This window comes from Centroberyx gerrardi, chromosome 4 (genome assembly GCF_048128805.1).
Source record: "Centroberyx gerrardi isolate f3 chromosome 4, fCenGer3.hap1.cur.20231027, whole genome shotgun sequence".
NCBI lineage: Eukaryota > Metazoa > Chordata > Actinopteri > Beryciformes > Berycidae > Centroberyx > Centroberyx gerrardi.
This window is the reverse complement of record NC_136000.1, coordinates 21,270,767-21,286,642: the sequence shown is the minus strand read 5'-3', so window position 1 is coordinate 21,286,642 and position 15,876 is coordinate 21,270,767. Positions and strand designations below refer to the sequence as shown.

The 15,876-nt window shown below is 43.4% G+C and overlaps 1 protein-coding gene across 1 annotated transcript; it reads left to right on the top strand.

The window, feature by feature from the left end:
* Positions 1-2,295: 2,295 nt before the first annotated feature.
* tmem86a (transmembrane protein 86A) lies at positions 2,296-11,094 on the top strand. The gene is made up of 3 exons (XM_071895132.2): positions 2,296-2,387; positions 8,464-8,728; positions 9,458-11,094. Exons 1-3 carry the CDS (start codon positions 2,367-2,369, stop codon positions 9,883-9,885), a joined length of 714 nt encoding a protein of 237 aa, XP_071751233.1. The 5' UTR covers positions 2,296-2,366; the 3' UTR covers positions 9,886-11,094.
* The last annotated feature ends 4,782 nt before the right edge of the window (positions 11,095-15,876 follow it).

Here is a 15,876-nt window from a genome sequence, read left to right as displayed (position 1 = left end):
AGATAACATAGACTGTAGGCCTACTCAATGAACAAACTTGTCCTTATGGCCTTATGGCTACCTCTAGAAAAACAAAAGGCATCGACTCACAAGATTCTAAAATCTTATATTAATAACACAGGTAAAATTTGTATTTTCATCTGCACATTCATGCTCTCTCTCTCTTTCTCTCACACACACTCTCTCTCTCTCTCTCACACACACACACACACACACACACACACACACACACATACACACACAAACAAACAAAACCCTTGGACCAAATCTCTAATCTTTTTAGCTTTCTTTTATTTTCAACAGATTTTTGTTTTGTTTTGTTTTTCTCAGATCATATGTAAGTCTTTCTTGTGTACAATTAACTTGCTTTGTCTTATATTTTTACCTCCTCCGCTGTATTACTAAGATCTCTCACACAAGCCTCCTGCCTCTGTCCTCTCTTGCACAATTCTTTGATCTTTAATACAAATGACTAAAAGGCATTCCATAACCTTATTCCAATTACTTTGAAAGATTCCAATCCAAATGTGCCAACCAGTGTTGGGCGTAATGACATTACTTTTTCCTGTAACGGAAACGGAGCAAAGTAAGGCACTACTGTTCCAATTTCAGTAATCCTGTCTAATCGTAATTACCAGTAGAGCGCACATGAATGCGCCAACAAAGTGGTAATTACCGGTAAATACTGGCTGCAGTCCCGGACGTCGGAGCTTCCCTTCAGCACGTGAACGCACCAGAAGACCTGGAGCCTTTTCAAATCAATGTGCGGTTTCAACTAAATTATCACGCAAAGTAACTGACAAAAGTAAACCCGGGGCAGGATCTTCACTGAAGGATTACCGATCTCAAGCAAATTTCAAGTTTCTGCAAGATGCTTTTCGTACAATGAGGAAATTAATGGAAACAAGTGGCTGTTTTGGAGGAGAAACACATTCAAACCAGATTCAAACATATGAATGAGTATGGTATATGCTTAAATGGTCGATAATGCAAAGTATGCCTGCAGTGTAGTAGTCTAAATGTGCTAAAACTTGCAAAAAACATGTGCTAGACATGTTTCAATTGTACAAGTACTGTTAATGACTATTGGTTTACTTTGGCACAGCAGTTTAATCTGAACCCATTCCGTTTTTTCAACTCATTCCGGGTTTTACCTGCATCTTCGTGCTAAACCCCTGCGGCCCCGGCTTGCTACGCAATATCCGTAAAAAATGTATACATTTTGTCGTTTGTTCACCACAAGATGTCGCTACAATTGTGCCTATAAAGGAGGATTACATTTTGAGAAGTACAGAAATGAAGTGCCGTTGTCACTTCAGTTTTATTACTTTTTTTATTAATTCAACATCAATTGAACTTGATCATTTTTTCATTTTGCCCACATGTGATATCTGTTGTATGTGTAGTAATCCGAGGGAGGAAAAAACTGCAGCTGTCGCGCTTCCTTCAATTCAAGGCTGGGGCTCCCAAAGTGGGGTCCGAGCACTTTTTAGGGGTCCAGGGGGTCATAAGGAATAGGTCACAGGAATAGTTAACTTAACTATTAGCCTAGTTCATTCATTTGAAGTTAGGACAGTGAGAGATTGATATTGAAATGTCTGGTTTGATCAGAGCTTTCACTCTCCCCATTGTTGCCCCCCTACACACACACATCTACAGTACAAACAGCTGCCCAGTTCTCAGAGTCCCAGTTAACAGAAATAATCTCAAATGGAGGTCCATCAGACAAAACAGTAAAAAGAAAAACTATAATCTTACAGTAAATTTCAGGAGGATGCTAAATAAATTCCACAGCTAAACTATATGATATGACATAGGAATATTATAGGAATATTATTGTGATACCATAGGATATAAACAAAAATACCTTAAAGTCTTATAAGGTCACTATAAATTCCCTTTTGAGTACCATTCCTATAATATCTAGTATTATAGGGATGTTTTGGGAGGTGGGGGTGATGTTTATCTATTTAGGGGTCTGATCTGAGCCATTGATGCAGGACTGTTTGGGCACAGCTGAAAATTGTCTCGATACAAATGTAACCAAGTAGATCCTTTTCCCCAAAATGTAAATAAAGGCCATCTGCTCCAATATGTAAACAGCAGGCTGACTCCTCCTATCCGGGCGTTCCCGAGGTCGGTCCCCGCCCACCTCGGCGAACAATCCCTGCGCTTATTGGTCAGACGGCGAAGCCACGCCCACGCTACGGTTGGCCTTTCACCTCCCACTTGACGTCGGACCGCCCGCCGGAGAGAGGACAAAAACAATCGGCATCTCACAGACAGATACAGTACAAACAGGAAAGCTTTTACCGGATTGAGGTATCAAACCTTTTCAGCCACAGCTTGGCGGACCGAATGAGAAAATGGTTTCTCCGGTAACAGTGGTGAGTATCTGGTCCGTGCCCGCTTTGACGTTTTCCACACACTCAACAAAAATAACAACAATGGCATTGTAATGAAACGGTGCGCTTCCGAAGGTAGACAGATAATCCATCTTTAGTGTTTGTGTCGGTGACTGTCCTTATCGACATAGTACACAAGTTATTCGCTTCAGCGTTTGAGGCTTAGTGTGTCTTTTTGTTCTTAGCTTAGCATACTGTGTTTTTAGTGTCTTCGAGGACAGTGCATGTTCTTTAGGGGGAATTAAATTGCTGTTACAGACCTATTTTTAAATGAATAGGCACGTCTGTTTGATAATTTGAAAAGCTGCAGACAAATGTCCTTGGACACCCACGCTTTCTCAGCGTGTTGCTTTGTTATTTGGCACTATGCAAATGGATCCAATCTTGGGGACACACAAACGGGAACTTTTATTTTCATCATAGACGTTCACTTGACATGTTCGCATACTGCAACAATAGCAAATCGTATTCTTCCTTCTCGATACTCCATAGATGGCAGGACGTTTCCACACATTTCCAAAAGCAGCCCCTGACAAAAAGAAAAATCTGTCATGTGACGACCTTTTTGTCTTTTTTTTTTCCTTTCCTGTACCCTCCAGTAACGCATGCGCCGAGCGGTGTCCTGCGGTGGCTGGCTTTCTTTCCACCTCTTTTGCTGTAGCTGTGCTTTACATAGGCTGCAGTGTTTTATGGCAGTCAGCTGCTTGACCCAAGCCCCTCTGAAAGACCAATTTTGGTGAATGTGACAAGTGAATAATTTAACCTGCCCCAGCATCCTCTTACTTTGACAGTGCTGCTATGAAATTGTACCCTTTTTACAAGTGGGGTGACGGATGGTGTGTGTAACTTGGCCTGTATAATCTGAAGTCTGGCCCATGTGGTTGCTGTGAGAGGAGCTTGCATAGAGGAATGTTTTCCAGACAGGTTGCCTTGGTGACTGACTATGCTGTGCAGCTCTTGGGGTTTCATAAGAGAGTAACTTCTACGAGGTCCAGGCCCCAGTATGGGCATGAATGGGATGGAATGGAATAGAGGAACGTCCCATTAGAGACCATTAACTGTTGGGCAATGAGGACACATTCATTGTCTGCTGTCTTGTCACCCTCAGTAGCAGTGATGTAGTGGTAAATAAACAGATGGGCAAAGTATGACTGCTGCCTGTGATCGTCAAAAGGCATCACAACCACCATTATAAACAGAAATCATTGTATCTATGTATCTTTCCCTTTTAAAATACCCTATTCTCAACAGTCTGATAGTATCATAAAGTATCATAGGTCAGCCTAAAAAGGAAGGTAAACCCTATTCTGCAAATGAAAAGATGAGAACCCACCTAAAATTAGTTGGTTTACCCTCCATCCCTGCTCAGTAGTTGAATATATTTTATAAGAGTGATTATCACCCCACATTAGATGCCAACTCAATGTAATTATTACAGTAGGTTAAGGTTAAAATGTATCCTTTAACCTTATTCAGGTTCTTTTCAGGCTTAACTTTAGACTAGGTTTTGGGTTACATTATCTGATAAACAGTGTGTCGCTGTGTCACTTGATGAAGAGTTAGTCTGTTTGTTTTGCAAGTGAATGTTCTCATCTTCTGTCCCTCCACCTAGAGCACACGCTGCAGTCTCAGACCGCAGTGTGTCCAGAACTGCTGCTGACTGTGAACCTGTTGTTAGGGGCCTGCTGTAACCCACAGATACAGAGGGAATTTCACTTTCCTGCTGGCTTTTTGATGGAATGGTAGAGCGGCTTTTGACCACTGTTATTTGCTCTGAGTCAAAATATTTTTACTGCATGCGGTATCCCTCACCTTTTAAAACTTTAAACTGTACGGCAACGCGAGTTCAGTCCAGTTGAGATGAAATTATATTGATTCAACAGGACTCCTTTATGTGGAGGAACCCCTGCGTGTGTTGTACTGTACTGCTTGTCCTTGGCTCACCCTAAGTTATCCTCGGAGACACGGCAGCTGTAGGACAGTGAGAAATGGTGTACTATATTCACATAACATTGTCATATGACTCGCATGCCAGCTACGCCTGCCAGGGCCATGTTTATATTCCTGTTGTGCCCCTTTGCCAAACTGAGTAGATGAGACTGCTCATGCTTATGTGCTTACATGTGTCATGTTTCAGACGCTCGGTTACCATATTACCCAGAATACTAGAGGAGATGTCGTCATGGCTGGGTGTTATTAGATCAAGCATGCAGTGCTTTTGTTTGCTCCTGGTTGGTGTGAAACCATTAGTTTTTCCATTACTGTTTATTCCTTCCTGGAATGCAGCTCCAAGCTGGGTCCCATCTCAAATAAGTTGCTGATAGTTTGGCCTATTACAAAGGTGTACAGAGCTGTAAGCAATACAGGATATTCATCACCCGTTATGTGGTGTTGTTTTCCAAAATGGCGGGTGATAGCTAACACTGTGAAGTGGTTCTTCTCCATTTGCTGGGTCATAAGCTTATATTGGGTTGTATCTTAACACAGTTAAAGAAGCAGTGCATCTCTGTCCTTCAAAGCAACTGAGAATCATTTATACCCTGGTTTCTTTGATTTTAAGTAGGCGAATAATTCAGAAAAAGGAGTCATTCCATCCTGTTTTTCATTCCACCAAGAGAAAAACAATTGCTGGTTAGTGACCATGCAAAATCCAATCAATCATTAACCATATACTTTAACCGGGAACAGAAGCAACTGTTTTACAACCTGTCAACTGTGTGCTCCACGGTGCTTTTGCAAACAGACGTTACTTGTAATGCGGTCATCAAAACGGGTTGATCAGTAGTTTCATTTGCCTCCCAAATGAGGGAGTATGTTCTGTTCTTCTGTGCCAGCAGCGTCTGCCTGTCACACAGGGCTCATAGCCATCGTTAATGTCTCCTTCAGTGTCCCTCAGACAAACCGACGCCTCAATCAATGTGAGCGGAGTCGGTTTCAGCTGCGACGATACCATGCCGCAACATACCGACATTCTCATTCAGCTACAAGACATGGAACGACAGAACTAGGCTGAGTCTGAGAGAAATAAAAACCAGTACATGTACTGTACGCCAGTATATGAAATCTAGGATTTCAGGGCAATTAGGCCTGCTTGATGGAACAATTTGATGGTATCAGGTTTGAGCTTAATTGGATAGAGAGCCATCTATGAGAGGAGAACAATTACGCTGAGATAATACAGGCGTGATGGTAGGAGATATGACAAAAAGAGGAATATTCTGTCAGCAGGCATTATCCATATCATTTAGATTAAAGTCCAAGACACCCAAGGTAAACCCTTTTATTGAGGCTTTAACTAAGTTGAGACATATGGCATTGGCGTATTTTTGGTTTTAACATTGCTGCAGCATTCAGTCAAGTTTAACGCTACTTCTGCCTTTTAACATCTGTGATAAAGTAATGAGAAACTCCACTTGGAAGATGTGAAATGGTTGGGACTGGGGTTGGTCGTAACCTATGCTGCGTGTAACTCTCTCCCTCTCTCTCCCATTGAGCCGCTGTTCTCATTGTGTAGATATGTTTACATGAGAAACAACGGAAAGGGAAACTTCAGCTGAACAATAACATTAAAGGCTATTGCTCAAGCGCAGCATGAATAGGACAGCAGGTTATGAGAGCCATTAACTTCCTCCCACCTTCCTAGAATCCATATTCCCCAGCGCCCCCTCCGTCCAGAACCTGAACATCCTCATATCTTTTGAGATTTTTTTCAACAATTAACAATCAAGCCATTCGCAATTTCACATCATTTCTAGGTATTTGGCCTAGGCCTCCAGATCTCAGGAAAAGTATTTTTTCGCTGCATTTTAGAATTAAACTGGTATAAGCCCTAGCCTGTGTAATGACAATGCTTGGGCCCATCCTTGACAGCACTGTATAAATATGTCAGTATGTGTTTTCTTGTGTCCCGTGCCTAAGTAGCCACCAGTGGCCTGATAAACAGAGTTATGATATTGGCTAGTCCGGGAGTGCTGCCAGAGCCAGCAACCACTATCTCTGCCTCCTCCGCTTGGCACCCACTTGGCATTAATAGGATGGATAGACTCCCATGTACACACACACACACACACACACATTTATGCCATAAGATTCTTTTTAATCTTTATTTATGTCTTCATTTGTCTTTATAAAAGCAGTCAAAGCACATAATGGAGAGAAGAGTGCATTAGCGCACATTATAGACCTAGTTGTAGTTTTGCCTCATTTGCAAAATGCCTCTCATGCTACTCACATCTGGAAGAGACTGATATGATCTTTAACGAACAGGGAAGTAAGCAGAAGCTTCTTTCTTCAGTAAAGTCTGCCTAGCTAAACCAGCTTGGTTTGATACTTATCTCAAGGTTGTCAAACTGAATGGACATGCTAAAGTAGACATTAGGCTTTAAGGAGACTTTTGGCCCCTTTGGTTAGGCAGCTCAAGCATCAGAAGGTCAATGAGAGAATGAGACACACACACACACACACACAAACTGGGTATGGAGGAAAGAGGGCGTGTATATGGTTGTTCTCAAACAGTAAAGCCCATCTGCCCACTGGACCATTAAGTGATGCTGTATCTGCTTGGAGATTAATAGACTGTTTGTATGTGTGTGTATGTATGTGTGTATAAAATCAAATAATTGTTCCTGCAGTTTGGTAAGGGAGGCCGGGGCAGGCTAGAGGTCACTGAAACCTTGTGCCTGATCCTGCACTGTAACTTGGCCTGCTATTTTATTGAGCAGTTGTGCAATCAGGGGCCTCCCCTTCCTTCCCTCCTCCTCCAGGAGCATAAACTATATGAACTAGAGTGACCCCTCATTCTCTCTCACCTCCTCTCCCTCCCACTTGTCCTCTCTCCCCTCTGTCCCCTCCTAAATTCAACTGTCAACTGAATGGTGGTAACCCTTATCTCACTCCCCCCCCCCCTTAAAGCTCTGCTTCCTCACACTCCCTCCCACTTCCTTTCTTCTTACTTATCCTCTAGTGGGCAGTACAATCTGAATTGCGCGTCGCTTTCACTTGTGCCATTTTGTATCCCCACAGTGTCCATGAGGGATGCAAAATGGCTTCAGACGGCTATTGGGACGTCAAGTGAAAGCTCTCGCTCAGTCTTCTCAACCCCTTCCCTCGTGCCTTATGACCCCATACTTCTTCCTCTCTCCCTGTCTCACTCTCACCCTCCTCACCTCTGCACCAGTGGCCTGAGCTCCAGTGAACCCTCACTTGCTTCCTCACTCCCTCTCTCTCCTCACCCCTCCCTTTACCTCCCACCCCAGTCGGTCCCCTCTCCCTTCGTCTCCCCTCACTGACCCCACGGCCCCTCTACCTCAACCCTTGTGATTCTCGAAGCCATAGGAGGTGATCATCCCAGGAGTGTTGTGAAACCTCTCTCTGGTTCTGTTTTCATCTTTTCTTTACCCCGATGGGCCTCATCTATTTGGACAGAAAATGAGTGACCGGTAACGCAGTGGGGAGGGAGAAAGGGAGACTCGCATGTGCTGAGACAGTTCCCAAGGAATATGAGATACGGTGAAGAAGGTGAAGTGCAAGGGGCTGGGGAGGAGCAGAGAAACAAAAACAAGATGTGGAGAGAGGCAGAAAAAAGAAGTTGAAAAGAGAGAGGTTACAAGGAGTCAAACACACAGCGTAGGAACTTTTTGCCTTTCCCCTACTTCTTCTTACTGTGTCTCCTGTGGGCCGAGTTTTGCTTCAGCCGCAGAGCACGTGCATGTCTGATGCAGATGCAGAGTCATGCACACCACACATAACAGGCCAGAGTCTCTCATCAAGCCCCAACACCCCAAACCTCATTGCCAAATCAAAGGACACCAAGTTTGCGGCTTATGTTCCCTTTCTTGATTACAGATGTGAGATATTGCACAAAAAAATCAAGCACACAAAATACTGACTGTTGTAGGTTTTTTGCTTCCTCAGAGATATTTAATGTTCTAGAAATTGACGTTAAAGACAGAATGACGATACTGTAGGATTTTACTGACTCGCCGATGAATCACTTGATAAAAGTTTAAACCAGCAATCGATAATTGAAACCTATCTAATTATTTTATCTGTTTTGCAGGTGAAGAGCGAGGGCCCTAAGCTGGTGCCCTTCTTCAAGGCAACCTGTGTGTACTTTGTCCTGTGGCTGCCCACCTCCAGCCCATCCTGGTTTAGCGCCCTCATCAAATGTCTGCCCATCTTCTGCCTGTGGGTGTTTCTGCTGGCACACGGCTTCAGCTTCCTGGGTGCCCATTCCAGCGCCCGTAAGATCTTGGCTGGCCTCATCTTCTCTGCCCTGGGGGATGCCTTTCTCATCTGGCAGGAGCAGGGCTACTTCAGCCACGGTGAGGATAGACCTCACTCTCTGAGTTATTCATGTTTAAAGTTAAAGTTTTTGTCTCATCTACCATACTATCCTCTCCTCATTTGTTTTATCTGGCTTGTGCTGATCTCAGTGACTTATATATTAAATGCACCATCTATTACTACCAGATGTCATGCTTCATCCCTCAGTCTAGCATTGTCAGAATAGTTTATATGACAGATAGATAAGAATGGCGTGCGAAACCCTATTGAATTTCTATGAGCAAAACAATAAATTGACATTTTCTATGGTTGCTTTTTCTGTGTTCTAATAATTTCTGTGAAATATATATGTGGTGTTGTTAATTACCCTTAACGTTTTCACATTGTCAAACAACTGCATGATCATTAGAATTTAATTATCTGGAAGTTACAAAATGCTGACAAGCTAGCAAACTTCTGTGCAAGAGAGGAGTCATGTCAAGAGGCATGTTAGGAGTCAAGAAAAAAACATTTTCATGATCATGCTCCATGAAAAGGTAACGACAAATTATTTACACCATATACATTTCACATAAGTTATTGGAACACAGAAAAAGCAACCACGTAAAATGTCAATTTATTGTTTTGCTCATAGAAATTGAATTTCACACTTTTACTGCACTTTCCAGGTGTGGGCTTTTTGCCACATCATTGTCATTCTTATCTATAGGAAGGCTGCTTGGTGTGAGTGCATGTAGCCTTTATAATCCGTATGCCGTGTCCCACAGGCCTCCTGATGTTCGCCATCACCCACATCCTCTACTCGTCTGCCTTTGGCATGAAGCCCCTCAACCTGCGTGCCGGCCTGGTGATTTCCGCCGTCTCTGCCCTGAGCTACATCCTGCTCTACCCCTACCTGTCCGGCCCCTTCACCTACCTGGTGGCCGTCTACATCGGCCTGATCGGCTTCATGGGCTGGAGGGCCATCGCCGGCGTGCAGCTGACCAACGACCTGTGGACCTGGACCAAGCTGTCGGCCTGCCTGGGCGCCATGCTCTTCATGGTGTCTGACCTCACCATCGCGGTCAACAAGTTCTGCTTCCCCGTGCCCCACTCGCGCGCCATCATCATGGCCACCTACTACGCCGCCCAGATGCTCATCGCGCTGTCCGCCGTCGAGTGCCAGGACGCGGAGGTGGCCAGGAAGAGGTGGTGAGGTACCGCGGTCTCCACGGCGACGGCCCGCGAGGCTGGGAAGGTGGTAGCCGCTCCCCCTCCGGCCCAGTGTGATCATGGACACATCTCACTGCCAGATCCCCAACCCCCAGCCCTCATCTCAGTGTGGCACCCCCACGTCGTCGTTACCATGGCGAGCGGTCCACTGCAGCCCCACACGGCTATCGCCCTACGACCCCACAGCCCCGCTACTAGTATGGTAGTCTCACACACTTCTTACCATGGAGATATGGTAGTATTATCTACGACCTCCCCTGACAACAGTCCTACCTGCCTCTCCTGATCCTAGTATGGCAGTCTCACAACCTAGTTACTATGGAGACAAGTATACTGCTATTAACCTGCTATAGAGTGTAGATTATTTTACTTTTTACTGTTATGTTTTAATTTAAGGGGAGCATGGGGACCCTCAAGGAGTGTGTGTGTGTGTGTGTGTGTGTGTGCGTGTGTGCGTGCGTGCGTGTGTGTGTGTGTGTGTGTTTGATTAAGTGCTCTCTTGCCCCACTTTCCATACAGTCCTATCAGACTCAAGTCACTACATTGACCCATCCCACATCCCCTTCACGTGGTCCAATAATGCAATTTCCATTTTTTTTTTTACTTTCACAACTCTTGTTGGTTATTTTGTTGTATTCTCTGTCACCTTGTTAAAAAGGGAGTTGTTTTTAGTGAAGTGACTGTCCCATGTCCAGCTATTCACTCTCTGTTGCTAGGTGTTCCCCTGAATTAAGGGTGCTATTCTCAAAGTCAGGAGCATATCCACACCTGTTTTACTGTGTGTAGTCCCTTCCATTTCACTCACAACAACCACACTGCCTTCACTCACTGTTTATCACCCCCAACAACTTCACACCCGGTCCCTCTGGATGAAATTAACTTTTTGTATTAGGATGTCCTTGGATGGTGGAAGACTGACAGAGACTGAAGCAAGAAATGAGGCAATAAAGTGGGAACGCAGAGAGGAAAGGTCATGTGACTGCCATAACCGCTACTGAGCAGAAACTGTATTGTAGCTATAGTACTTGAACACCCCATTTATGTTCGGTAAGAGATGGAGGCTATTTAACGGGGGAGCTGGATTCTTCCTGCTGAGATATTATTATTGACCCCCTCCTGCTGTCACACAGAGGACACAGTAGACATTACAGTCGCAGCAGCACACTGTAGACATTAGAGTGGTTACCTGGTATGTGGTTAGAAAAGGAAACATGCTACTCCCGCCGGTGCTTTCAGGCGTTTTACAGTGTACACACATGCAAATGCGTACATGCACACACATCTTACACCTTGGTTATTAGGAAAGATTTGATGGGGTTCTTATTGCTGGAATAGTTCACTCAACCCATGCTGTCATCGGCCTGGGACCATGTTGTGTTGTTGTGTTTAAAGTGCTGTGTTATTGGCTGGAATCATGCACTCACTGATACATACACATACATACACACGCACACATACATACACATACACATTGCCCTAGTGCACCGACTCTTAAGTGTTGCTACAAACTCAAAAGAAGAAGGGAGACAAGGGAACTGGCTCGTCAAATGAAGGGAACAGTTATCCCATTATTCCGAATATTCCTTCTCATAGGGGACTTCATTATCTTTAATCCAGCAAAATCCATTGCAGCTAATCCCTGACAGTTTGGTAGATATTTTTCTCTTATCTTCTATCACACTTTTCTCCTCTCGCCTTTCATTTGTTCTGCCATCGACACACTTTTGTCATGTTTGTGTTAGAATTAAGAATTAAGTGTCTTTTACTGAATATTTAAGAGTTATAACTCATCACATGTCTACATGTGTGCGTGTCGCGTTGAGTGTGTGTGCGTGAGAGTGTGTGTACTGCCTTTGTCTCTGCTGTTTATGTTTGAGCGAGCGTCTGTGTGTACTTGAGACAAGTCAAAACCAACTCAAGGCCAGAAATGCTGTGAATCATCATAGTCTGTATGGAGTCGACGTTCATCACATACACACTACTACTAGATATCTGTAATGTATTCTCACAATCCTCTGAGATCATTCCTCATACCTGTCTCTTTCTCAGAACTGTGTGACCTCTTTACTTGACAAAACAATCTTTGTTTGATCATGTCCCCTGAATGCTCAGCTGTGGCCAATTAAGGATAACGATATTTAACTCTTTAAGTTGGCAAAAGAGGCAAACTGGGGATTTTCTATTGCCACACAAATATTGATATTCATGTTTTCTTTCACGTTAATCCTGAGCATTTCCATTGCTGGACATAACGCCACTAACAATTAGTGTACTGAAAAAAAGTATTTTTAGATAGTATACATTATTACAAATGTATACTAGCTATGGAAAGTACTTGTATTGCTTAATCGCTTAAGTTTAGCAAAGGGACACATTCTGTTGTTTGGGCAGATGTTTATTGTCCTGTGTTGTCAGTCAAAACGCACCCAAATATGATTACTGTACTGTACTGAACTGTACTGTATGTGTCTTGGTCTTAGGCGGAGCTGCTGAGGGGATTACTGTGACATTGTGATTCCTGGATAGGTGAATGAGATGAAAACAAACGGGCATGGAAAAAGAAACAGAAGCGCTGTTATGTGTTCGTTCCGCTGGGTCAATGACCCCTGGAGCTGTCAGTAACACATATACACACACACATACACACACACACACACACACACACACACACACACACATCAAAATGTGTTTATGCATCACATCAGCCACCATGTCAGATCTGCAGGCAGACCATGGTGTTGACACTCATCAAGGTTTTGAAAACATCAACACCGCACAGTCTCAGGTTGACCGGGGAACGTGTGGACAGTTAGCCCAAGTGGTCTATTCCTGAATATTGCTTTGCCAGACAGTTCCCCATTCTCCTTTTGGCTTTGGCAGCATGCTGGTCAGCACGATATTTCTGCTTAGTCAGGCAGAAATGTTCTGTCAGTCTGTCTGTTTGACCATTTGTCTTGTGTTCCATATTTCCACTTGTCCTCACAGCACTGCAGCACTATGAGGGAAGTGAAGTCCTACGACTAACTTCAGGAGATGTGTATTAGTCTGATATACTATCTTAATTCAGGGTTTAGCGGAGTGCAAAAAGGAGAGATGCCAGTTAACATGATTGAGATGCGACCCTAGTATGTAGCCTCAAGTGAAAGCATGAGGGAATGACGAGAATGAGTCTCCTCCGGAGTTGTCTAGGTCATCCTCGTTGTGTGGTCATTGGTCAAGCACTACTTTCTTTGTCCCTTGTCACAAAAATAGCTTTCGTTACTATGTCCTAATGGCTACACGCCAAAAGACAGGCTTCATTTTCAAGTATTTATAAAAGAGATTATTTTTGTTGGCCAACCCAGACTCTGGGAAATCTCCATGACTTTGGAAACTGGAGTTGGTTTTATGAGAGTGACAGATGTGTGGAAGAAGCCTGGTAGGCAAACAATAAACAAACTCAAATCCCAGATTTGGCCAACCAGCCACCAGTTATTATCTTTTTCATACTTAGGCTGGCTTGTAAAAGGCTAAGCAGTTTGCCTCCCTTTATTTTTTCGTCCCTCTTTGTCTTTATTTGGGCACAGATAACCAAAGCTCAAAGTAAAAGAAAGAAAAGAAAATTGAACTCATTTCACTGATGCCGGTTTAAATACCCGGAGACTTGTTAGCATTAGAGCCTTCTTCTTGTGTATCAAGCAACTTTTAGTTTTTCAGAAGAGACAGATCCCTGTCGTACGAGCAGGTGTGCTTTTGGATTCCCACTTAGGAAGGAGGTTATGGGAGAAACTGTAGCTGAAAGTAGGTGAGGAGGTGAAATATGACACACAGGGGAAGACTCCCTTTCCATCCAGCCCGCTAGCTGCTATCCTGTCCCCCACAGATGGCAGGCCAGCAGGCGCATCACTTTACCTCAGCCTGTCAACAGCCCTGTTGTTCTGGGCTTTGTGCGTGCAGACAAAGGGACCTGAGAGGGCCGTGGGAGGCCGGGACACTGTGAGTGATGAGCTGGAACCAGTAGCTGTTGTTGTTGTAAAGAGGGCCGTGGTTTCACTTGCTCCTCTTAATAAGTTGGCACTTTTCCTTGATTGAAAGTTTTCTCTCTATACCTTTTTTGCCGTTGTTTATTGTGATCTTGAGTTTGGCCTTTGCTGTTAATGTGCCGTGCCCATTACCATGCAGTGGCTGACGTTCATACATAGAGCTGTAAAGTTTGTGTCATTATTTATGCATGACCAGTAGGTTTGAATTAATCCTCCATGTCAATATTTATCTACAGAGGTGGAAAACTGCACCCAAGTGTTTTCATCACAGCAACAAACTGACCCCATGATTTTGCTTTCAGTTGAAAGATAAGTATTTCCCAAAGTATTCTTTGCGGTCCTCCAACCTCTGTATGAGCTCATGAGAAGAAAGTAGAGCAATGCTTTCTTTTCTGACATTAATACTTAACCTACTGTGTGCTGCACTTTTCTATTGCTCGACTAAGGCCAGTCAATACAATCTTTCTTTAAAAACCAGCCACTATCAAAGGATTATTGTGTACTGTATATCCTTTCAAGTATATGCTCCTCTTTCCTTACCTCCTCATTTTCTTTTTTCTTTTAAAGAGAGAAAACAGAAGTGACTGTTTGAAGACAGTGTTGTTTTGATGTTGGTGGTTTAAGCACAAGAAAGTGAGGCCTCACTGCGTGAGAGAATAAGCATATTTAGTGTTTCTTTTAATGGCAATAATTGCTTTTGAAGTGTTACATAGCCTTTATGTGTAGTTCCTTAAAAGTGTTATTCTTTTTTCAGAAACGCTTCCCAAAATGCCCATTTTTATGGTCACTGTGGGAAAAGCAGATTTTGTTTTCCACAAAAAAAACCTTTTGATCTTTATTTAAGGCCCGTTACAATACGCCATCATTTGACATCATTTTACAAACTTTTTTTTCCTTGCTTTTATTCTGTGTTGCATTACTTTACCTCGTCCTTGACTTTCACTTTGGTGATTTATTTCTTTCATGACTGTAGAGATGAAATTGTTACTTTCCTGTAGTGAAACTGCTATGAATGTGAATATCTATTGGATAAATAAATGCAATTACAATGCAACTTCACCATTGTGTCCTCTGGTCCTCTTTGTGGGTCTCCTAAAATCTAAGTGATTCAAAATGTCAACTATTGTTGATTAGTGTTCAATGAGGAACAATTTTCACCATACATTTAAATTGCTTTATATGTATAATTGCAGTTGCTTCTACCCATTTACAATAAACGTATGTATGCCTACATTACGTACGTATGTATGCCTAGGTTACCTATGTACGTCTGTCAGCCCAAGACAACTATAGCAGTACATAGTCCTTTTTATCATGTTTATTTCCCTGGAGAAATCAGTGTTATTGTGTCTCTGGAGAAGCTGTTGGTCCTCAGCAGCTAGAGTACCATTAGTGCAGAAATGAATGGAGGACAACAGAGAGCACTGTTCTACTGACTGCTCTATTACACTCCATTGTTTAGCCATGGTGGAAAATCTCCTTTCAGCAGCCTTTAGCCCTATGGGAACGCATCCAGCTTCCTACCAATAAAGATTTCTCTCTTCCTCTTTCTGTCTTACCCTCACCTTCTTCTCTCTTCCTGTCTGCTTTTTTCTCTTTCCCTTTTTCTCAAACATCCATGCATGCGCACAAACACACACGCACACGCATGCACACACACACACACACACACACACACACTCACAACACGTAGTTTACTCCTGTAGGAACCATGCCAGTCCTTTCCCAATGCATCTCATTCATTCTCAGCCAAGGTCCAGCCATCAAAGAACTCCACTCTTCTACTAAAACGACGGACCGCTGTGATTGCATTTATAAAAACAGGCTTTGTGACCGCAGTCAGCCATTCCACTGAAATGATGAAATCCCATGAAATGACGCTGAAACCTCCAAACAGATGTGAAAGGTGAAAGAAAGAAGAAAGAAAGAAGAATAAATCCCACTGCTGTACC